At 56.1% G+C, this 21,220-nt stretch overlaps 5 protein-coding genes across 13 annotated transcripts; 2 read left to right on the top strand and 3 right to left on the bottom strand.

Annotated features, from left to right (window-relative positions):
- Positions 1–329: 329 nt before the first annotated feature.
- On the bottom strand, positions 330–2,387 carry WDR83OS (WD repeat domain 83 opposite strand). Its single transcript, XM_072787156.1, has 4 exons — positions 1,636–2,387; positions 1,415–1,520; positions 804–901; positions 330–714 (listed from the first exon to the last, which is right to left on the bottom strand). The coding sequence occupies exons 1-4, from the start codon at positions 1,683–1,685 to the stop codon at positions 648–650; spliced, it is 321 nt and encodes a 106-aa protein (XP_072643257.1). The 5' UTR covers positions 1,686–2,387; the 3' UTR covers positions 330–647.
- On the top strand, positions 1,351–6,294 carry WDR83 (WD repeat domain 83). Its single transcript, XM_072787154.1, has 9 exons — positions 1,351–2,172; positions 2,250–2,370; positions 2,470–2,575; positions 3,122–3,170; positions 3,245–3,371; positions 4,490–4,557; positions 4,653–4,761; positions 4,838–4,952; positions 5,992–6,294. Exons 1-9 carry the CDS (start codon positions 2,070–2,072, stop codon positions 6,139–6,141), a joined length of 948 nt encoding a protein of 315 aa, XP_072643255.1. The 5' UTR covers positions 1,351–2,069; the 3' UTR covers positions 6,142–6,294.
- Positions 6,189–9,922, bottom strand: DHPS (deoxyhypusine synthase). Of its 6 annotated transcripts, XM_072787150.1 has the most exons (10): positions 9,260–9,277; positions 9,039–9,173; positions 8,739–8,903; positions 8,385–8,506; positions 8,205–8,301; positions 8,043–8,129; positions 7,549–7,654; positions 7,366–7,469; positions 6,478–6,603; positions 6,189–6,395 (listed from the first exon to the last, which is right to left on the bottom strand). In XM_072787150.1, exons 3-10 carry the CDS (start codon positions 8,739–8,741, stop codon positions 6,300–6,302), a joined length of 741 nt encoding a protein of 246 aa, XP_072643251.1. In that variant the 5' UTR covers positions 8,742–8,903; positions 9,039–9,173; positions 9,260–9,277; the 3' UTR covers positions 6,189–6,299. The 6 variants fall into 6 exon arrangements, with proteins under 6 accessions (XP_072643251.1, XP_072643248.1, XP_072643253.1 ...); XM_072787147.1 differs by lacking the exons at positions 9,039–9,173; positions 9,260–9,277 and adding an exon at positions 9,513–9,922; XM_072787152.1 differs by lacking the exons at positions 9,039–9,173; positions 9,260–9,277 and adding an exon at positions 9,513–9,910 and having other exon boundaries at positions 6,478–6,521; positions 7,348–7,469.
- Positions 9,476–14,471, top strand: GNG14 (G protein subunit gamma 14). 3 transcript variants are annotated; one of them, XM_072787159.1, is made up of 3 exons: positions 9,476–10,347; positions 14,114–14,206; positions 14,289–14,471. In XM_072787159.1, exons 2-3 carry the CDS (start codon positions 14,114–14,116, stop codon positions 14,412–14,414), a joined length of 219 nt encoding a protein of 72 aa, XP_072643260.1. In that variant the 5' UTR covers positions 9,476–10,347; the 3' UTR covers positions 14,415–14,471. The 3 variants fall into 3 exon arrangements, with proteins under 3 accessions (XP_072643260.1, XP_072643259.1, XP_072643258.1); XM_072787158.1 differs by having other exon boundaries at positions 9,476–10,352; XM_072787157.1 differs by having other exon boundaries at positions 9,480–10,277.
- A 543-nt stretch (positions 14,472–15,014) lies between these two features.
- FBXW9 (F-box and WD repeat domain containing 9) lies at positions 15,015–20,242 on the bottom strand. 2 transcript variants are annotated; one of them, XM_072787145.1, is made up of 10 exons: positions 19,741–20,234; positions 18,489–18,628; positions 18,283–18,411; positions 17,228–17,340; positions 17,051–17,142; positions 16,028–16,176; positions 15,832–15,945; positions 15,620–15,709; positions 15,464–15,529; positions 15,015–15,389 (listed from the first exon to the last, which is right to left on the bottom strand). In XM_072787145.1, the coding sequence occupies exons 1-10, from the start codon at positions 20,147–20,149 to the stop codon at positions 15,315–15,317; spliced, it is 1,377 nt and encodes a 458-aa protein (XP_072643246.1). In that variant the 5' UTR covers positions 20,150–20,234; the 3' UTR covers positions 15,015–15,314. The 2 variants fall into 2 exon arrangements, with proteins under 2 accessions (XP_072643246.1, XP_072643247.1); XM_072787146.1 differs by lacking the exon at positions 15,620–15,709 and having other exon boundaries at positions 19,741–20,242.
- Between the last annotated feature and the right edge of the window lie 978 nt (positions 20,243–21,220).

Genomic DNA, 21,220 nt, shown 5'->3' with positions numbered 1-21,220 from the left:
TGACACATGGGGGAGGACTCAGCCTTCCAGGCTTTTCCCAACCCCTATTAGTCCATCCAGTTCAGATATTACACGATTAGTCTGATAAGAAAATCAAAGCCCACATTCCTCAGGTTAGCAGAGCTCATCTGCTGAGTTGCCAGAGGACAGGGATCACTGTCCTGTCTCTGGCAGCTGACTTAAGTCACAAGGCTTGTGAAATAAGCAAGTGAACGACCAGAAGGCTCCAGGCTAGAGGCCCACCATAGGCCTGACTGAGTTGGAGGATCTGAAGCCCTTCCCCCACCAGGAAGAGCACCCACAAATGCACAGAAGAGAGAGGTCGCAAAGAACAGCCAGAATGCAAAATTTTATTATTAACTGGTTTAAACAACAACAAAAAAGACGAGTAGATACACGTAGAAACATGGACAGCATCTCCCCCAGCAGCAGGCAGGGTGGGGAAGGCAGGCAGGAGGGTAGGCCTAAGGTATTCCCCTCTGCCCAGCAGAAGTAGAATCCCAGGGAAAGGGTCAGGTTCCCTCCATTCAGCTGCAAGCCCGGAGACTACCTCATTCAGGGGAGCCCAGGACAGCAGCTGAGGGCAGAGGCTGAGCAGCCAGGGGCCAGGCCTGGGGGAATGTGTAGAGAGAAGTCCTAGGCTGACATCACCAGGGGGGTGTCATGGGCTGCGGGTTCTGCAGATATGACATGACCACAGCAGAGATGGACAGCCTGAAAAGGGAAAGAGGTGTCAGTCCAGGCAGGCTTGGGTCCCCCTCTCCAACTACTCAGGAGTCCTCCGTCTCTAGGCCTAGACTCACATGAAGCTACTCATCATTTGTTTAGTGTCCTCAGAGCTCCGGGAGTTGGCAAAGCTGATGAAGGAGCAGTAGACGGCCACCCACGCGCACCACTTCAGCTGGGGAAAGGAAGGTGGATGGGGGTATTTGGTCAGTGACAGGCACACTAATGAGCCTCCAGAGGGGTTCCAACCCCAGGCACAGGTTCCAACCCACTGATTCCGCCGGATACAGCCTGGCCCTCATTCCCAAGAATCCCGTAGCCTACTCCAGGTACCCAGTTTCTCGTCCTACTCTCTTGGCCTGCGTCTCTGACCCCAGCACATAACCTCAGGCCTAAGACTGGCCTGTGACATAACTTGTGATGCTAAGAACCCCATCCTTTCTCCAGGAGGCCCCTCCAAATTGCTTTAAAACCTGGCCCCGCCTTCAAACTGACCTCTCGGGTACCCACCCCTACCTTCCTTCCCTCCCGCGCTCCGGCTTTCTCCGCCCAGCAGCACCTAAGCCCCGCCCCCGGCCAGGCCCAAGCCCCGCCCCCTAGCGCGGGCCCCGCCCGGTTCCGAATCCGCTGCCCCCACGGGCTTCGCTGTCAGGCGAAGCGATGCCGGAGGAAACCCGGTGCCGCCCACCTTGAGCATGAGGCCGCACATGCTGAAGATCATGCCGAGCAGGTTCATGTAGTCCGGCGTCGGGTCGTCCAAGGCCGGGTTACACTCGCTCGGCGGGGGCTTGTACCTGCGGCAGGCTCAAGGGTCAGAGGCACTCGAGTCCCGCCCCCGAAATGGACAAGCGCTTCCCTGGGCCTCGCCCCACAGCCCGAGCCCTGTTCCCATGACGTCGGGGTCCTCACCTGAGCACTTTGTTCGGCCTTCGCGGGTCCGACATGTTGTTAGTGGACATGGCAGGTCGGAGGTCGTGCCTCTTCCGCTGCGGGAGTTGCAGCTTCCGGCGCAGAAACGGAGGGTGGCTTTTGGAGTGACACCCTCGGTCTTCGAGCTTCCGTTCCTGGCGGCGGGGGCCAGGACTCCTCCAAGCCGGGGGACAGAATTAGAAGAGACCAAAAATGTTCCTTGAAAACAAGAAGTGGGGAAAGAAACCTGGGAGCTGGAATCAGACTTCGGTATTCCCAATATTATCCCGAAAAAGCCAAACCTTTGAACCGGAAGTGAGAAATAGGAAGTAGACTACGGAAGACAATAAGGTTACATCCAAGCGTGGGTTCCGAGGGTTCGGAAGCTCCGGGGCAAACCGATGTAAGGCGGCGACGAAGGGGTCCCAAAAACGATGGCTTTCCCTGAGCCAAAACCACGGGGCCCGGAGCTGCCGCAAAAACGGGTGAAGACCCTGGACTGCGGGCAGGGGGCAGTGCGAGCTGTACGATTTAATGGTGAGCTCGCTCTTCATTCCGGGTTCTCCTGCCTTCTGAGGTCCGCAGCCCTCTGATCCCTTCCTGCTGTTCCCCAGTGGATGGCAATTACTGTCTGACGTGCGGCAGCGACAAGACCCTGAAGCTGTGGAATCCGTTGCGAGGGACGCTGCTGAGGACGTACAGTGGCCACGGCTACGAGGTGCTGGACGCGGCCGGGTGAGCAGTTGGGGCGGTGGGTGGGCGGCCAGGCCGCGTGATCCGGTGCAGAGGTCGGGATCTGAGGTCAGCACTGACCTTCCTTCCTCTGTCCTCTAGCTCGTTTGACAACAGTAGTCTCTGCTCCGGCGGCGGGGACAAGGCGGTGGTGCTGTGGGATGTGGCATCGGGGCAGGTCGTTCGCAAATTCCGGGGCCACGCGGGGGTGAGTACAAACAAGAAGAGCCCTCATTAGAGCCTTGATGTCAGAGAAGGCCCGCATTATCGTGTAGGTGATGACAAAGACTCCTTCCACCCCCACCTATTACAGAGTGAGGATCCTTTCCCAGTGGCCCAGCATGCAATTTCCCCAAAACCTTTCACCTCCCCACCCCCCCTCTTTTTTTTTTTTTTTTTTTTTATTTGAGAGAGAACATGAGCAAGGGGGAACAACAGAGGTAAAGGGAGAAGCAGGCTCCCCACTGAGCAGGGAGCCCAACAGGGGACTCGATCCCAGAACCCTGAGAACCCAGAACCTGAGCCAGGACCCTAGAAAGTGAGCCGAAGGCAGACACTTAACCAACTGAGCCACCCAGGCACCCCTCCTTTGCCCTTGCTTTATTTATTTATTTATTTTTTAAGTTTTGGCATTTTTATATCCAACGCCTCCCCCACCCCCCCATTCCCTTGCTTTAACTTGCATCAGGAACCCTGCCTTAATCTCAGTTTTCCAAAGTCCAGCTTCCTCTGAGTGGCAATTCCTGTTTCTCAGAAGGTGAACACGGTCCAGTTTAATGAAGAGGCTACGGTCATCCTGTCTGGTGAGTCTGGGGCCTAGGCAGGGTACTGCCCCTGCTGCCCAAACCTGACTTCTACCTCATGCTGGTCCTCACAGGCTCTATTGATTCCAGCATACGATGCTGGGACTGCCGATCTCGGAGGCCTGAGCCGGTGCAGACACTGGACGAAGCCAGGGATGGCATATCCAGTGTGAAAGTGTCAGACCATGAGGTCCTGTCAGGGTGAGTGGAGCCAGGACCTCACCCCTCTGCTGGTGCCCCCGGGGATCACTGCTGCCTCTCTACTCAGATTAAAAGCAACTCTTCGGGATCCCTGGGTGGCGCAGCGGTTTGGCGCCTGCCTTTGGCCCAGGGCGCGATCCTGGAGACCCAGGATCGAATCCCACATCGGGCTCCCGGTGCATGGAGCCTGCTTCTCCCTCTGCCTGTGTCTCTGCCCCTCTCTCTTTCTCTCTCTGTGACTATCATAAATAAATAAAAATTAAAAAAAAAATAAAAAAAAAAAATAAAAGCAACTCTTCTCACCTTAGCTTACAAGGCCCTGCACAGTCTGGTCTCTGCCGATCTTTTAGCTTTTATTCAATCCAGGTCTCATTTCTCTTAATATACTAATCATGCTCTCATCTCAGGACCTTTGCAATTGCTCTTCCTCTACCTGGACTCCCTTTCTACTGAAAGTGTTTTTGAGCATCTCTTGCATACCACTTTTTTAGTCAGTGAACACTCAGCAGTGGATAAAATAGGAAAAAAATCTCTGCCCACATAGGGTTAATATTCTGGTTGCAAGAGGCAAATAATTAAAATTCCCAAAAAAGGCTGCCCTTTTGCTGCCACAATGCAAAGGAGTGCCATTCCCACTAGTTTGGGCTGCCCAGTCTATTGCCTCATCTGTTCCCACACATCTCCTCCTGGACCACACGTGTTTGTCTCCTTATCAAGTCCCAGTTTAGAGGTCACCTCCTTGGGGTGACCTTCGTAGATGACTCTCAGTCAGCAAGGCTCTTTGATGGAAGAAAGTGTTCCTAGCTTTGTTGCAGCTGTGTCCCAAGGACTAGCACAGAGAGGATACTTAGTACATATCAAAAACAGATGGAGTAGGTCCTGATTGGCCCTGGGTATAAGTCTCAAAGCTAGTGCCCTGGAATTCCACTCATGAATTACTACCAATGCTTATTTTCCACGGCGAAGTCTTGAGTGTGAGCCTGACAGTGAAGAGTGCACATGAAGGGCAAGCCCAGCACCTCCCCACCCTAAGGGTCCTGGCAGGGTCAGGGAGAGTACGGGGAGCCATGGACCTACTGCCCCGAGTTGATGCTTCAGGTGGATCCATCCTCTTGCAGCTCCGTTGACGGCCGGGTGAGGCGCTATGACCTGAGGATGGGGCAGCTCTTCTCAGACTATGTGAGCAGTGAGTATGGCAGGATTGTGGGGCAGACAGGGCTGGGAGGGGGGCAACAAAGGGGGCCCCAGCCTCACCCACCTGCACCCCTCCCCACCCCTCAGGTCCTATCACTTGTACCTGCTTTAGTCGGGATGGGCAGTGCACCCTGGTGTCCAGCTTGGACTCCACGTTGCGGCTTCTAGACAAGGACACAGGGGAGCTGCTGGGCGAGTGAGTTCTCAGGGTCGTGGGGTCCCTCCCCAACCCCTGCTAAGACCCAAGCCCTCCTAACTCCACCTACCCACAGGTACACAGGCCACAAGAACCAGGAGTACAAGCTGGACTGCTGCCTGAGTGAGCGTGACACACACGTGGTCAGCTGCTCCGAGGATGGAAAGGTGTACTTCTGGGACCTGGTAGAGGTGAGCCTCCTCATCCCAACTCCTCACCAGGGTGCCTGCCCTGTCTTTACCTTCACCACTCCCACACCTGCAAAAGGGAATGCTATTAGCGCCAGAGGCTTAGAGGAGTGAGTGAGAGGACAAACAGGAAGGGCATGCCTGGCAGAGGGAACAGTGCATACTAAGGCCTGGAGGTGTGGTACACTTTGATCAGGAGACAGAAAGACGCTGGGACTGACCCTGGTGGAACAAGGCCAATAGCCACATTGGACCCCAGCTGAGATGGGGCTGTGGTTCAAGAAACCTAAGCTGCCTCTGAGCATCCCCGTGGTTTCTAATCCCAAGTCCTGTGAGCCCTGTCCTGATGTGTCTCAAGCCTGGTGGGGATGTCAGGCTGGGAATAGACACTTCTAGCCTAATGGGGTAGGGCCAGGGCTTGGCCAGGGAAAGTAATCCTCCTAAGAGGATGGAGGAATCGGGGGGGGGGGGGGGGGGGGGGGGGGGGGAGGTGGCCTTGGAGACCTGAGGGGCTGGCTCTCTCTGGCAACTAAGAACATGCCAGAGCCCTGCATGCTTCTCAAGAGTCTACTAGACTAGAATCTACCCTGGAGGAGAGGGCACATGAAGGGACATTTTGAAGTGGGAAGAGAAATCTGGGGCCTGCTTGTGGGACAGACCATATGTGCTGAGTGGTGACTGCAAGGTGATGAAAGAAGTGAGCACGGAGGCAGCCCAGTGGCCTGTAGAGCCCGGATGGCAGCAGGTGTAGAGAGAAGCTGGGAACAGACACCACAGGATTGGAGCAAGTTGTGGCTTTGAATGTGGAGTCTGGATATGGTCTAAAGGCAGGGCCAGGGGGCACTTACTGATAAAGGGGTAGGAGGTATAAAAGAGGAAGACTCCCAAGATGATTGGCCTGAGCACCAGGGAGGGTGGAATAACTGCGGGGTTCATTTGGGGGCAGATCAAGTTTGTAGTGCCTGGGAAGCAATTAGAGGTGGGTGGCTAAAGGTCAGGGGAGAGACACACTATAACCACCCCCCACCCCTTCACTCCACAGGGTGCCCTGGCACTGGCCCTTCCTGTGGGTCCCGGCGTGGTACAGTCACTGGCCTACCACCCCACGGAGCCCTGCCTGCTGACTGCCATGGGGGGCAGCGTCCATTGCTGGCGGGAGGAGGCTTATGAGGCTGAGGGTGGCACAGGCTGAAGGTGGAGGACCTGTTGTTACCAAGGACACAGACGCAGACTCAGAAGGATGACTGAGACCATTTATTCTAGACACGCAGCTGACCAAGGAGTGAGGGAGGGACCAGGTGTGCAAGCTAATAAATAGAGGAGGGGGAGACTTCCTGGAGCTGTAGCCATTCAGTCTTCATTCTTCTCAGGCATGAAGGCATCTCTTTTCTGGGCAAAGGTTTCAGCCACAAGCAGGGGGAAGACCAGGGTGGCATCAGCATAGACCTGCAGAGGGGACCTGGGTGAACCACAGGATCTGTGGTTACACTCTGGGAGACCGCACCCTGGCCAGTTGACTGGCCCTCACCTTGACCGGCTGTGCATCCACCCGGATCTTGCCCCAAGAGACAGCTTCGTCAGGCCTGGCACCAGAGTCCGAGCCATCAAACTCCTGGGCCGTGTTGATGTAGACAGCATAGTCAGCCCCATTCCGCTGTGGGGAGAGGCATGGTGAGCTGGTCAGCCAGTCACTGGAGACAGGAAAGGGGACAGCACTAGCTAGAGAGGCTGGGGGACGTGTCCTGCATGAACAAAGCTCATAGTGGCCCCTCACTCTGTAGGAAGGGGGGCCCCACGCCAATGCAAGAGCAGTGTGAGGCTGGAGGTTGATAGGGTCAATGGGCAAAGCTGCCCCAAAAGCACCAACCATGTAGCAACAACTCTCCCACATCTGCAGGGGCTGCCACCAAATACAAAGAAGATTCCTATCCTGGCCCCATCGTTCCTTACCAAGACCTGCCATTTGTTCCCCCTATAGAGGCCAGGGTGCACCTATAAGCACTCAACTGGCAGCCCTAGAGGCCAGGCTCCTGCTGCTAATTGTCTCGGTCCCCTTCACTGGCCTGCTAACTGTCCCTTGATTTAATTCAGGCACCTCAGAGCCTTTGCACTGGCTGTTTTCTGTTTACAGGCTGTCTTTCCCAGAACTTCCCTTTTCTGAACAGCACTCCTTTCTCTTTCTCTTGCACTTGTCATCCCTCATTTTTTTTCCCACAGCAGCTAACTGCCCCGTGACATGCACATCACTTGCTTGCCACCTATCTCCCTGACTAGAACATCAGTCCAGGAGGACAGGGATCCTGGCCTATCTAGTCTACAGTTGTTGCCCTGGCACATGGCGTAGGCTTAGCACAGGTCTGTATGGCAAGCCCGAGTGCCACCCTCACTAGGAACCGGCTACTGTGTCCCCACTCACCATGAGGTTGGCATTGGCGATGTGGTGCTTGACCACACCCCCGCCCAGGATGATCATCCCAGTGCGCTTGGCAAAGATGGCCTGTGTGTTGATGAGTCGCAGGTCTGGGAGAAGAGCATTGTGGTCAGGCAGTGGACACAGCCACCCCACCTCCCCTGCTCCTCTGTGGCCCTAGCACCTCACCCTCAACAATGTCCAGGACCAGGCCTGGGTTCTTGTAGGAATGGAAGAAGATCATGTCGCCCAAGGAGCCATCTGTGAGCGCTGGGCTCAACACGGGGATGTGGTTCTAGGGAACAGCAAGATGAGAGCAACAAGCTCAGAGCCCAGCAGAGGCAGACTGGCCCCCATCCCAGTGGCATCCCCTCCTCTCTGCCTGATTCTAGGCAGGATGCTTACTAAGTTCTCTAGGCCTTAGCTTCTTCAACTGTAAAATGGAGACTGCAACAGCATCTCCATCACAGATGAAGCATATGTGATGAAACCAGACAAAACCAGTGGAGAATGGTAGCTCTCATTACTCCCACTGCTGGACCGCAGCCTCAGACAAACTAACATCTGTGTTGGCTTCCTCACCTAAGAGTGGAGATGATGAAATGGTTCTCCAGGTGGCTATGAAGGTGAAACAAGCTAACATGTGCCAAGGCCTGGTACCCTTGCCCTACCTAGTCCCTCACCTTCTGGGCCCAGTAATACACTGATTCTGGGTTGTTGATCTCCTTGCCCAGTCGGGCAATCATCTTGGAAGGTGTCCACTTCACACCCTAGGAGGAGACATTGACTTCAGCCAGCAGGGCCGCCTCAGTTCCACACCGACCCCCAGGGTGCTCCTGCCCCACCTCTGTGTTCTGCTCCAGCACCATTTGGTCCAGAATGGGCATCAACCAGTCCTCAAACTTGCAGTAATTGTCATTGGGCACCAGTAGGTTTCCAATCCTGCGGAACATGAGGCATGTGGGCATCGGGCCCCAGGATCCTCAGCCCAGCTCCCTTGCCCAGCATCACTCAGGGCCCCGAACCTGTTGATCCCGTTCTCACGTAGCTCCTTCCCCCTGAGACTGAAATCGCCCAGGTACGTGGGTGCCAGGCACTTGATAAAATCTTCCTCCACACCGCCAGCTGTGGTCACTAAGACGTCCACCTGCAGCCACAAATCAGGTTAGCCCAGGAAGAGGGGCCCTGCCGTCATGCCAGGTAGGGCTCCTCATTCCCAACACTAATCCAGTGACCCTTGGGAAAATCTCTACTGCAAAATAAAAGATCCTGTTCCTCCGCTTAAAACAATCCTGTCTCCCTGTCATTTAAGTGGCCAATAATTTTTATTGCCCATAAGACCTAGAGAGGCCAAGTCCACAACCCCGCCAGGTACCCACCATGTTGTGCTGCACGAGGTAACGGATGGTCTCACGGATGCCTGAACTGATGAGATTGGATGTGTAGCCCAGAAAAATGGTGCAGCCAGTAAGTGGGCGGCGGCTCTGGGTCAGGTCTGCATGCTGGTCTTCATCCTGCGACAGCGGCTCTAGTTTCTTCTCTATCTAGGTGTAAGGGCAGAGTCAAGTTACCCTCTGGCCCCAAACTCTAGCCCGAGGGCTCCAAGTGGGTTTCAGGATCAGACTCCAGCCCCGGGGCCTGCCCACTCAGGAATAAGGAAACACTTCTACTTGGAATACCTGAAGCCAAGGAACGAACGCCCCCTGCGCAGGCTCGGCCCCATTCACCGCCCAAATCTCAAGGCACGCGCTCAGGTTTTATTCCCCTTTCAAGGAACTGGAGAGCACTACCTCTGCAGGCCTGGTCACTTTCCCCTTTGGAAAAAGCAAATCTGAGCCCAGACCCCGCCCTGACTGAGGCTCCTCCTCAACCGCACCGTTCAGAACACTTCACTCCTTACCTACAACCCGCCTCCTATCTAGCATCAGTCCCAACCTCATCCTGATGGTAGGATGCTATGGAGATGGGGAGGCACAAGGTCCTCTCCCCAGCACGGAAACCGCTGCCCAGAATGGACCCTGCCTCTCTCCACCTATTGGGCCGCCCGACAAAGGGCACGCCTCCTTCTCAAGGGAGCCCCGCCCCCCAGTACCGCATTGCCGCTACTGGAGGCCACACCCCCTCAACCCAGGAAGTTCCGCCCCAGGCTTCACCATGGCGTTGACTTGCTGCACTGCGCGCCCGAAGTTGGTGGCCTGGAAGCCAGTGGTGCCGAAGGCCTCCAGTAGCGCACGGTAGTCCACGCCGCGGCTGAAGTCGTAGCCTCGGACTTGGGAGCTCTCGGAGGGCAGCGCCGAGCTATGCTTCAGCACAGCGGCCAGCGCCGCCGCGGGTGCCTTCCCTTCCGGAAGACCCTCCATGCTCCCGCGGCCGCACTCTCAGATCACAGCCGCCCAGACCAGGCCTCCAGCGGCCTCGAAACGCACTAAGCCCCGGCACGCGCTTCTATATGACAGTGCAGGAAGTAGGGCTCTGGAAAACCTGCAGAAGGGGACGGGAAGTTGCTCAGTCACGTGACTCTTTGAGCCCCACAATCCAGGGCGCGGCCATGTTTGCGCATGCGTTTCCGTAATATGGAAGCCGCGAGGAGCCGTTATTGCCTGTTTCGCGTCTTGTCAGCCCGAGATGAATGAAGAGTCCTGCTTTCACTGCCGCCTGCTGGAGACCCACCGCGTTGCGCGGCGCTTTCCCATTCGTTTCTGTCCCTTTGGGAAGGAGGATGGCTTCTTAGACGTCGCCCTAGGACAGGATTCGAGTCATCAGGAAATGTCAGATAATTTCTGGCCCTGAGCGTCTCTCATCAAATGGTGTAGTGATCGCTGTCCGTACCAGAGCCTCCACATGCTGCGTAACCCTCTGGTCTTCCCCTGGTAGTTGCGGCCGTCACTTCTGGGAAGCCTTCCCTGACCGTCCTCTGGGTAAGGGACCTCCTCTGGGATCCAGGGCTGACCTCTCTTTCCCTCCAGCAAGACTGTGAGACCCTCGAAGGTGAGGTCTGTATCTCATGGGTCCTCCTAGCCCTGCATAGGGTTTGGTCCAGGGGGAATCTTTTAACCAGGCACTTTATAATTTATGGAGTCTATATCATACGTTGGGCTCTGTGTTTGGCGACTCAGATTTATCAGTGAACAAGATGCAGACCCTGCCCTCCTGGAGTCCATAGTTTGATTGGGGAGCTAGTAAAGCTAACCACAATAGTGATTAGTGCTATTGAGGATTCAAACATGATGTGTTTTTGAGGTAGGGGTGGTTGAAGGGGTTGATGGCCTTATTTGCAGGGACAGGTGGTTAGGGAAGGACACCAAGGAGGTGACATTTGAGCCAAGGCCAGAAAGCCAAGAAAGGCCCCATATGTGCAGATTTGGGGAGGCCTTTCCCCCACCATCCCCCAATGGGAAAGAGAACTGCCAGTGCAAAAGTTCTGAGGTCAGAGATTAGCCCACTTAACTGGAGGAAGAGAACATCCTCCCTGACATTTTTGACAGTCCCCACTTGGATCTCAAACTCACCACCTCAGCTCCCACTCCACTTAACGCTGATCTCCCTGCAGTCTTCCACATCTCATCAAAAAGCCCTCAACTCAGCAAATAAGCCCTCCATGCACCTAGTAGACCCAACACTGGAGAACTGAGCTTGACCTCTCTCCTTTGTTCTCACCCATCCCTCAGCACCTCCGCCAAGTTCTGCCCACAAAATAGGTCCCAATTCCAGGTGCCTTTTTATTATTATTGAGATAAAATTAACATATTCTATTAGTTTTAGATGTACAACATTCTGATTGGGTATTTGTATCCAGATGCTTCTCTCCATTCTCTCAGCCTCCACGCTGGGCTACCTTCCCTCCAATCCATCTCCCAGCTGTGGCCAGAGAGCTCATTAAACAGAAGCCAGATACATCATTCCTTTTAAAACTCTCTTATGGTGGCTTCTCCCTCGGAGTAAAACCTAAGGTCTTCACCCTGGCCTGTGAAGATGCCTGCTCAATTCCCTCCATTCCCTCATCTCTCTCCACTGGCCCTCACTTCCTCCTCTCCAGCCACACTGGCCTCCTCGCTCTCCTAGAACCCGCCAAGCTCATCTCCTGACCAAGGGATGATGCACCTGCTATTCCCTCTGCCTGGAAACCCTCTTCTCAAGCTCCTTGTCCTCTGAGCCTCTGTCTAAATACTACCTCATCCAAGAGGCCTGCTCCTATCACCTGTTTCCACCCTTACCTTGCTTGTCATTGTCTTTCTTTTTTTTTTTTTTTTTAAGATTTTATTTATTTATTCATGAGACACAGAGAGAGACAGAGACACAGGCAGAGGGAGAAGCAGACTCTATGCAGGGAGTCTGATGTCGGACTGGATCCTGGGTCTCCAGGATCATGCCCTGGGCCAAAGGCAGGCTCTAAACCTTTGAGCCACGCATGCATCCCTTGTCATTGTCTTTCAAAGCACTTGATACATTTTGTTTGCTTTTGCGTGTCCCTCCCTAATTAGAACGGCTGCTCCTTGTGAGCAGGATTGTCTGGTTTCACTCCTGTTTCTCTTACTCTATGCAGTGGCAAGCACATACTGTGATCTCAGCACATAGGCTGAACAAATGAATGAGCCCACACGAGGGCATGAGGGTGATCCATGAGGAATGAAGGAGGGAAAGAGGTTGATCAGTGAATTCGGGGGTGCCTGGCTGGCCCAGTCAGTGAAGCATGTGATTCTTGATCTCGAGGTTGTGACTTCAAGCCCCACATTGGATGTAGAGGTGACTTAAAAATAAAACCTGTAAAAAAAGTGAATTCAGAGCAGATAGAAGGTACTAGAGCAGAGTGCCCTCAGCTGTAGTAAGGAAGATGGTTTATTCTAAGAGGCTGGGAAACCATTGGAGAGTTTTAAAAAGGACTGAAACACTCCGATTTTTTTTTCCAATTTTTAAAACTTGTATTAAGTCATTTTTTTTATTTTTTAAAAATAAAAAATATTTAAAAATAAAAATTTTATTTACGTATACATATATACACAATATGTATACGTATGTGTATTTATATTTATATAAAACATAAAACGTGTAACCATTTTATTTATTTATTGTTTTAAAGATTTTATTTATTTATTCATGAGAGAGAGAGAGACACAGGCAGAGGGAGAAGCAGGCTCCATGCAGGGACCCTGACGTGGGACTTGATCCCGGGCCTCCAGGATCAGGCCCTGGGCTGAAGGTGGCACTAAACCACTGAGCCACCCGGGCTGCCCCATCATAACCATTTTAAAGTGTACAGTTCTGGGATCCCTGGGTGGCGCAGCGGTTTAGCGCCTGCCTTTGGCCCAGGGCGCAATCCTGCAGACCCGGGATCGAATCCCACGTCGGGCTCCTGGTGCATGGAGCCTGCTTCTCCCTCTGCCTGTGTCTCTGCCTCTCTCTCTCTCTCTCTCTGACTATCATAAATAAATAAAAAATTAAAAAAATAATAAAGTGTATAGTTCTATGGCATTAAGCACACTCATGTTGTTGTACAAACGTTACCGCCATCCATCTCTGAAGTGTTTTCATCATCCGAAACTGAAACTGTCCCCATTAAACACTAAATCTCCCTCCCCTCCCTCTCCCAGTGCTGACCACCCCACCATCTACTTTCTGTCTCTCAATTTGACTCCTCTAGGGACCGCACATAGGATCATAGGTTATTGGTCATTTTGTGGCTGGCTTGTTTTACTTAATATATGACCTGACCTCAAGGTTTATCCATGTTGTAAAGTGATTTCTTTTTTACCAGACCCCACTGGCTGCCTTGAGAATGGAGGCAGTGGGGAAGGGCAGGGCAGGGGGGACGAGGGCAGAGGCGACTGCACTGGTCCCGGCCACAGAGGTGGGAGCAGGACCTGGGACATGCCAACAGACATGGAGTGACCAGACTGAGAACCTAATTTGAAGTCGATCTGATGGGTCCTGAGAAAGAATCAGATGTCGGGACTCCAGAAAGGGAGGATTGAAGGAGTTCCAAGATTTGGGCCCCAGGGCATTTGAGTGGATGGTGATGAGTTTGGGGGCGGGGCTGGAGGGGGTAGATAGTCCTGAGTTCAGCTGAGCTACCAGCAAACACCTGAGACACCAGGATGACAGACTGAGCAGGCAGGAAGTTCTTTGGATGGATCTGAAATCAGGGAAGGTACTAGGATGGGGACAGAGGAAGCCATCAGCATAAGCAAGTGGACAGAGTTATCTGTGGATAAGTGTAGATGGAGTGGAGAGGCAGGGCTGCACCTGAGCCAGGGTATACTCTGTATTGGCGGGGGGGGGGGTGGGTGGTGCAGAGGCTGCCAAAAGAGGCTTATTGGGGCCCATTAGTTGAGGTTTAACCAGGGCAGTAAGAGGCTGGGGCCCCCTCCACTCCCCCAGCCAAGGTGACATGTGACACCAGGGCAGCCACTGGGCCCCCTGGGGCAGGGACCCCCTCAGCTGAGGCAGCTGCTGCTCGTGGTGACATTTCACTCCATGAGTGTCCTGGCTTCAAAGTCTCTGCGGGGGGAGGGGAGGAGGGGGCAGGAGAGGCCAGGCTGGCAGGGGAGGGAGCCAGAGCCGGGCTGCTGAAGGACTGAGCAGTCAGGAATCAGCCGGAGTCCTTAGCTGAAGTATGTGGTCCTGATGGGTTGGGGAACCACCACCCCTTTCCCACAGTCCCCGGGGGACACAGGAGGCAGTTAAGGGACTCTCAGCTGTATGGCTCAGGGTCTGGAATTGAACCTCATGCCTCTGACCCTGCTCACTCTCCCCACAGATGTCCAGCAAGGTGGCCATTGGCAGCGACATCGGGCAGGCCCGCCGGGCTGTGGAGCAGCTGCGGATGGAGGCAGGCATCGACCGCGTGAAGGTGAGGACCAGGGTGGCATGGGCAGGTCTGGGTGAGGGGGCAGGTGGACAGCCCAGGCCCGACTGACCAGGCTGGCCTGCAGGTGTCCAAGGCGGCTGCCGACCTGCTGCAGTTCTGCACGGAGCAGGCCAAGAGTGACCCCTTCCTTGTGGGCATCCCAGCTGCCACCAACCCCTTCAAGGAGAAGAAGCCCTGCACCATCCTGTGACCTTCATGGCCCTGACTACCCAGATGGCCTCAATAAAAATGAAGTGAATGATCCTCAGGACGTGGCTTAGCCAGGCTTCAGTGGGGGCAGAGGGGGGCCTGCAGACAGCCTCCCTCCCCTGCCTACTCTAGGGTTGTGGCCCCAGCAGCACACACATCCTGGCCCCCCTGGAGGGAAGAGCATGCACCTTCCCCACCCCTCTTCCTCCCACACCAATGGGGTAGGTTAGTAGATCTCCTGGCCCACTGCACAAACACAGCTAGGGTCAGAGTCCCAGTCTACTCTAGGGTAGAGTGCCACCACACATCACACACCCCTCCATGTCACACGCAGGTGCCATTGTACAAATGTGCACACATCCTCAAGAGTCTCCTTCTTCCTCACACACACCCCCATCCACCAGCACACAGGGTTACTGTAACACACAGCCACATCCCCTCCCCAGTGACACACACACGTGACCATGATAGCAGAAAGGCCCTCGAACAGGTACATTACACCTGGATAAAACAGCGGCTGCCACCAAGGTTTTTATGACTGTTCCACGGACACATGCCCCGCACATCCCAGTCCCAAGCAAGCACAGGCGGAGTCCTCAGGTGACACCAGTACATCAGGTTTATTTCTCTTTCGCTCTCAAGGGAAAGCAGGTATCCAAACCTTAACAAAAACAGGGCCCAGGGGAGGGAGCCGTCCCCTGGGTGGGCCTGAACAACCTCACCTTCCCTGGCGTGGGGCACAGCCCAAGGACCCTGCCTCACCATGGCCCGGACCCCATGTGCCTCAGGGCTTTGGGAGAAGGCAAAGACAGCACCAACACGGGGGAAGGTCCCCCGAGAACAGAGGCTGCGGCCCAGCCTGTGGGCCGGCAGATCCACCGCCACTTCCACGTCTGGCAGCTCAGGCCTGCAGCCTCCAGACCTCCAGCGATAGGCCCCCGGAGGCAGCCACCACCAGGTTGCCCTCAGCGCAGATCTGGGGAGGGCAGGGACATAGGTAGTCAGGGGCGTTCTGGGCAGCCGGGCAGGGGGCATAAGGCAGGGTCTTACCCCATTCAGCACATTGTTGTGGCTTCGCATGCAGATGGTCCTTGGTGGATCCGTGGGCACGTGCACCTGGCAAGGGCCAACAGGCAAAGGTCATGAGTGTACCTCAGCTGCCAGGGGTAGGGTAGGGTAGGGAGGCGCCTGTCTTAGGGGCCTCACCCGGATGGTCTTGTCAGTGGACGTGGTGTACAAGGCCCCCAGTGAGTGTTTGATCCCTGTGATCTGAGACCTGTGGCCCACGTCAAAAGACTGCAGAAAGGAGGGACAGGTGACACTCAGGTAAGGGCTCTCCCACGGTCAGCCCACCCAGGGGTCACGAGGTAGGGAGGAGGCCCGGGGATGGTCGGGCATGGGCAGGAACCCTGGCAGACCCGGACAAGCTGGAAGCGGCCACTGTGGTTGGCGAAGACGTGCAGCAGGCCCTGGTTGTCACCAGCCCAGAGCTGGGGCTCCCGGTAGGACATGCAGAGCAGGTAGGAGTCCAGCTGTGGGAGGGATGCGGGACAGAGCAGCTGAGGCCAGGCCCAGCCCCAGCCTGGTCCCTCTGGGCCCCAGGGGAGGGCCCACCTGCAGTCGCTGCAGGACGCTGTTGGCTCGGCGGTCAAACACCACGAGCGTGTGGTCCTCGCTGCCCGAGATGATGTGCCGGTCGTCCGCCAGCAGCGCCAGCACCGCACTTGAGTGCAGCCGCCTGCTCTTCAGCAGGGCCGGGCCGACTTCGCGAGTGAGGCGGGGAGGAGGGAGACATCAGAGCCCCTCAGAGGCTGCCCGGCCTCCACTGGGCCCCAGGGCCCCTATCCCACCTGGTACAACCCTTGGTCTGCTCTTCCCGCCCGCATCCCTTCCCGCATGTGATCCTGTCTCTCTCCTGTCCTGTCCCTGCAGGAGGTGGGCCGCCCAGGACCCCCAGCCCTCAGCACCCTCTCCCGCCTGCCGTCCCAACCCCATCTGCTCTCAGTACAGTGCAGGCCTCAGCAGGTCCCAGCATAAAATGCTTCCGCCTGCAGGCGGGTCTGAGACAAGCCTCCACCGTGACCCCCCACCCCCTCTGGCTCCACCTGGGTGAAGACCCCCAGCCCTTCAGTTACAGTACAAATGGATAAAGAAAGAAGCAACAGAAAAGGCATGTATGCTGGGCACTGTTTATCCTAGGCTTCTTATGTAAACTAATGTTTAATCCACTGAGGTTCTTTCTGTCATCTCCTATTAACCCTACGGGGCCAGAGTTATTATCCAGATTTTACAGATGGGGAAACTGAGGTTCAAGCTTGACAGCTAGGAAGTGGGGAACCAAGGTTCTTAGGGGCTGCTCCACCTCCCACAGTATTGACACTCAGAGGACCCTCCTCTGGGAGCCCTCCCATCCCTTGCAACACCCAGGTGGAGGAGGCTGCCTCTGCCCCAACACCCATTCCCCACCAGCTGTCTTTGTTGCCCCAGCACAGGCCACTTGGAGTGGTCAGGAACTGTTATGACTCCGTCACCCCAGCCAGGCGGGGATGAGGTCCAAGTGTCCCCTTCCCCGGCATGACCCTGGAGACTCCAGGCAGCCCTCCTCTCCCCACCTAGGCTCCAGGGCCCCCAGCCCACCTCTGGGGTCGTAGACGGTCACCTTCTTGTCATAGGTGCCAGTCACCAGGATGTCAGGCCGGTAGGACAAGCACAGCACAGCTGCCTTGCCCCTGGGAACACAAGGAGCACAAGGCTCAGGCTGTTAGTAGGCAGGACCCAGCCCTGCCCCGCCTCCCTGCCCAGGACCCCACACACTTTATCTCGCCGAACTGCTGCCCATCTGCTGCCATGTCCCAGAGCTTCACCGTGCTGTCCCAGGAACCAGAGCACACGCGGTGGTCCAGCGCTGCCAGCGACCACACCCAGCCCTGCAGACCGGACCCATGTCATCATCCCTCATTTCAGAGGTAACAAAATTGAGGGTCAGAGGAGGGAGACAACTGACCTAAGAATCCAGAGCAAGTCAGCTCCAAGTAGAGGTTAGGACTTAGGTCTATGGGTCTGTCTGACTTCAGAGTGCAGGACGTGCACATCCACACAGAATAATATTCCTATGTCAGGTCCCTGCGAGGCTCAGCACCAGTGGTGGTCTGAGGCCACCTAACAGTGTGATTACGGATGGGTCCTCCCCTCCATGACCTGGGCAAGGGAAGTGCCCTTCCTCAAGTTCTTCATTGGGAAAATGGGCACAAAAAACAGCCCCTGCCTCAGGAGCTAATAGGCACAAAGCACTGGCTGATGACTAACTTATTCTTCCCCAGACTCTGTGGAGAGAGTACTGTAATGAGGACAGTGGAGCACAGAGAGGTTGAGTCCCTTGCCCAAGGTCACACAGCCAGGGAGTAGCAGAGTGGGGATCTGAACCCAGTGGCCTAGCTCTGAGACCAAGCTCTTGGCCACCGACCTAGACCACCTCAATGATTGGTGGTGGTGGTGGTGTTCCTCCATGGCCACTTCTCGTGAGATGACAGCCATGCTCAGAGCTTTGTGATCCCCACGGCGGGCAGCCTCACCATTGCTCTGCCCTGTGCCTCTCAAGGTACACCTGACATCTACAGCGTGCCTGCTGTGTACTCCAGCCTAAGGGAAGCTCTCAGGGCATATTCATCTCATTCATCCTCCTCCTAACTGACCCCTAGACAGAGAAATAGGGGCCCACAAAAGTCCTACATCTCACCCGATGCCACACTAACAATGGCAGAGCAGGGTTTAATTCCATTACATCTGATGCCAAAACCCATGCCCTTAATCATGGCATCCTCCCCAGGCCTCACCCCCTCCTGCCCTCACCTGGCCCCCTAAGCCCTCACCTTGTGGGTGCTGTTCTTCTCGGTTCCCAGGGCCTTGACTAGAACCTGGCTGGGCTCTACCCCCAACTGCCGCATGTCCCACAGGTTGACATTGCGATCCCGGGAGCCCGACAAACAAAGCGCACCACCCTGAGAAGAGAGGTAGTATTGTCAGAGTCACCCAGGCCCCCCCTGGCTGCCCCCCCCCCGCCGATCCCCCACCTCACCTGGAGCAGCAGGACCGAGTCAATGGAAGCAAAGTGCCCATCAGCCAAGCAGAAGTACTCAGTCCAGCGCCCATCCTCTGCCCAGCGCGACAGGTGTTGCTCCAACTCAATGCACGCTGTTGGCCAGTCAAAGTCCTCCTCTGTGGGGCATCAGGAGTGGGGTCCCCAGTGGGCAGGAATCCTGACATCGACACCAGCTGTCCAAGCCCACCCTTGGCTTCCAGGAAGCCCAGCCTTCCCCAGACTTGGAGAAAACCTCACTTGGATCCCTCACCCCACCCAAGAAGGCCCAGGATCTAGCTTTGGGACCATCAGCCACCCACCTTCCAAGGAGGTAGGACTACTCACCCCAGTTTCCAAAGATTGGGTAACTGGAGCCTCGGGATCACCTTTGCAGGCCTCAAACCCCAACGCAAATGTGGAGGATAATAGCCTCAGGGTGTTAAGGTCCAGCCTCAACCCTCAGGCTAGACATCGGAACTAGGATGTTTTGCCTCCATAATCTTAACCAAACCCAGGGAAGTGTTCTCAAATTAGTATCTGTAAACCTGGGGGCCTTGTCAAGATGTAGAACTCAAGGCCTAGGTGCAGAGATTCAGTGGTATAATGAGGCTCAAGCAACTGTTTGTCATGCTGTTCAGGACAGCCCCATCAATTCAAGGTCCCCAAGCTGTCTTATTCCCCAGGGATCTGACCTCAGGGAGAGGAGAAATTACCACCAGCCTCTAGACTAGGCTAGACCCTGGGCTAGGGTGTGATTGCTGGTGCCAGGGATCCAAACCTCTAGGTTTGGATCAAAGGTTGGAGGCTTGAGCCTTTGGCCCATGCTTCGCCCCTACCTAGGTCAAGACTGTAAGGATGAGGAGCTTTGGCATCACCAGGTTCTAGTTCAGCATCTATACCCAGAGGATTCTTGGCCTTATTCTGAGCCCCAAGAGAGTCCAACAGCTGAGACTTCAAGTCCCTGTGTCAACCCCCAGCCAGCAGTGAAGGCCCTGGTACCACCAGACCCCAATCCTGAGCATCGCTGGATTCTGAGTTCAGGGACCCCAGCCCTCCAGGGTAGATTTCCACAGACCCAGGACCCCAAGCGTCTGGCTCATGGTGCACCCAGAGGTCAGGGGCTTTGTCGCCATCGATGACTACCTCAGCGTCCACCCAAGCCAGGACAACCAGGAAGCCTGCTCCAGGCTGTGCTCACAGCACCCCAGCCTAACTTGGGCAGCCGACCCCGGCCCCCAGGCGCGCGCACCTTCCACAACTGGGTAGGGCGCGCGTACGCGGCGCTGCGCGCGTAGCCTCCAGGTGACATGGTCACGCACGAGGTCGCGCAGCGCGTGGCACACGCGCGGGAGGACGTGGAGCACCAGGCGCGCGTCTAGGTAGGCGCAGATTTCGAGCAGCAGCTCCGGAGGAAGGCTGAGCAGTCCCGGGACCCCCACGGGCGGACCCTTGGACGCCGCCCGCGGCTCCAGGGCGCCAGGGGACGCGACTGGCGCGGACAGCAAAGGGGCGCGCAGGGGCGCCTGCCCCGCTTTCGGCGGACTAAGCACTCGGGCCACGTAAGCCTCGGCCTGCGCGTCGGGGTCCGGCTCCGGCTCCGGCTCCGAGTCATCGTCCCAGGCGCGGGGATCGTCTCGTGGCCCAGGGGGCAGCTCCATGGCGACCGGGTGGGCGCGGCCAGCCGGGCAGTGTCAGCCGAGGGCCCCGCGTCCCGTCTCCAAGGCAGCGCGAAGGCACTTCCGGCGCCGCGTGATGACGCGCTGGCGCCGGCCGGAAGCGAGCGGCACGCGCGGAAACCGGCCGGACCCTGGAATCCTGCAGTGTTGAGGCTTCCCGCGGTGCAGCTGCGGCGGCCCTGGGCTGGAAAACGCAGATTCCTGCTTCCAGCGCCTGTTAAAGCAGGAGTCCGCGCCGGGGCTGATGCGAGGGCGGCTGGCTGCGGCGCGGCGCTGGCCAAGGCACTCTCGGCGCCGCTGAGCTTAGAAGCGCCGCCCCCGAGCTCGCCGCCTGGGCCGTACGGGGATTCCAGCTCCTCTGCTTCCGGAGCCGGCACGTGCAGCTGGACCGCAGAGGCCTCAAGTTCTCTTACCTAAAATCGTATTTATCCCTTATTTCCTGAAAGCCTCTTTTTGAGCCAGGCCGTGTTAACCGATCCATATAAACGCCCCAGCGCTGGCTGTGCGGCCTCGCTTCGGGCAGCCAGTGGCTCCTTGCTCGGGTCCCTCCGCCGAGACCTCACAGTACCCTCCTGTAAAGCCGACCGTTGTCCCAGCGTTCGCTCTCCCCTCCGCGCCGGCTTTTTCTCTGTGGGACATGTCGCTGTTTCGCTCATTATCTCCTGTTCTCTAAAATGCACTCGTTTGTTGAAGGGAAGCTGGGTGGGTACACGTGTCAGCTTTTTGTCTTCCCAAGTCGAGGCAGGCGACCTTCGGCCATGTTGAGGTTGCAACAAGGTTTTATTCTGAGGCTGTGTCCCCCCAAGAATTTAGCAATTTCTCATTTGCTTCACCCTTCCTTATTGCACCTCCCACAGGCCAGTGCTCAGCTAAGCTTTCTCGAAAATGTCTAACCTGCCCAGTGACCCAGAGTTTTGAGGTTAAAGATGAGAGTGCTGCAAGGCTTTGCCCCTTAGTTTAGTCTAAGGCAGATGGGATCTTGAACCTGGGCTGTAACACTAATGGCTCCCTTTTAAATTGACCTTGATGTTCAAGGAGCTGTAATTAGGTTCA

Source organism: Canis lupus, chromosome 19 (genome assembly GCF_048164855.1).
Source record: "Canis lupus baileyi chromosome 19, mCanLup2.hap1, whole genome shotgun sequence".
Classification (NCBI taxonomy): Eukaryota; Metazoa; Chordata; class Mammalia; order Carnivora; family Canidae; genus Canis; species Canis lupus.
Note: the sequence above shows the minus strand (reverse complement) of the source record. Positions and strands in the feature narration are given on the sequence as shown.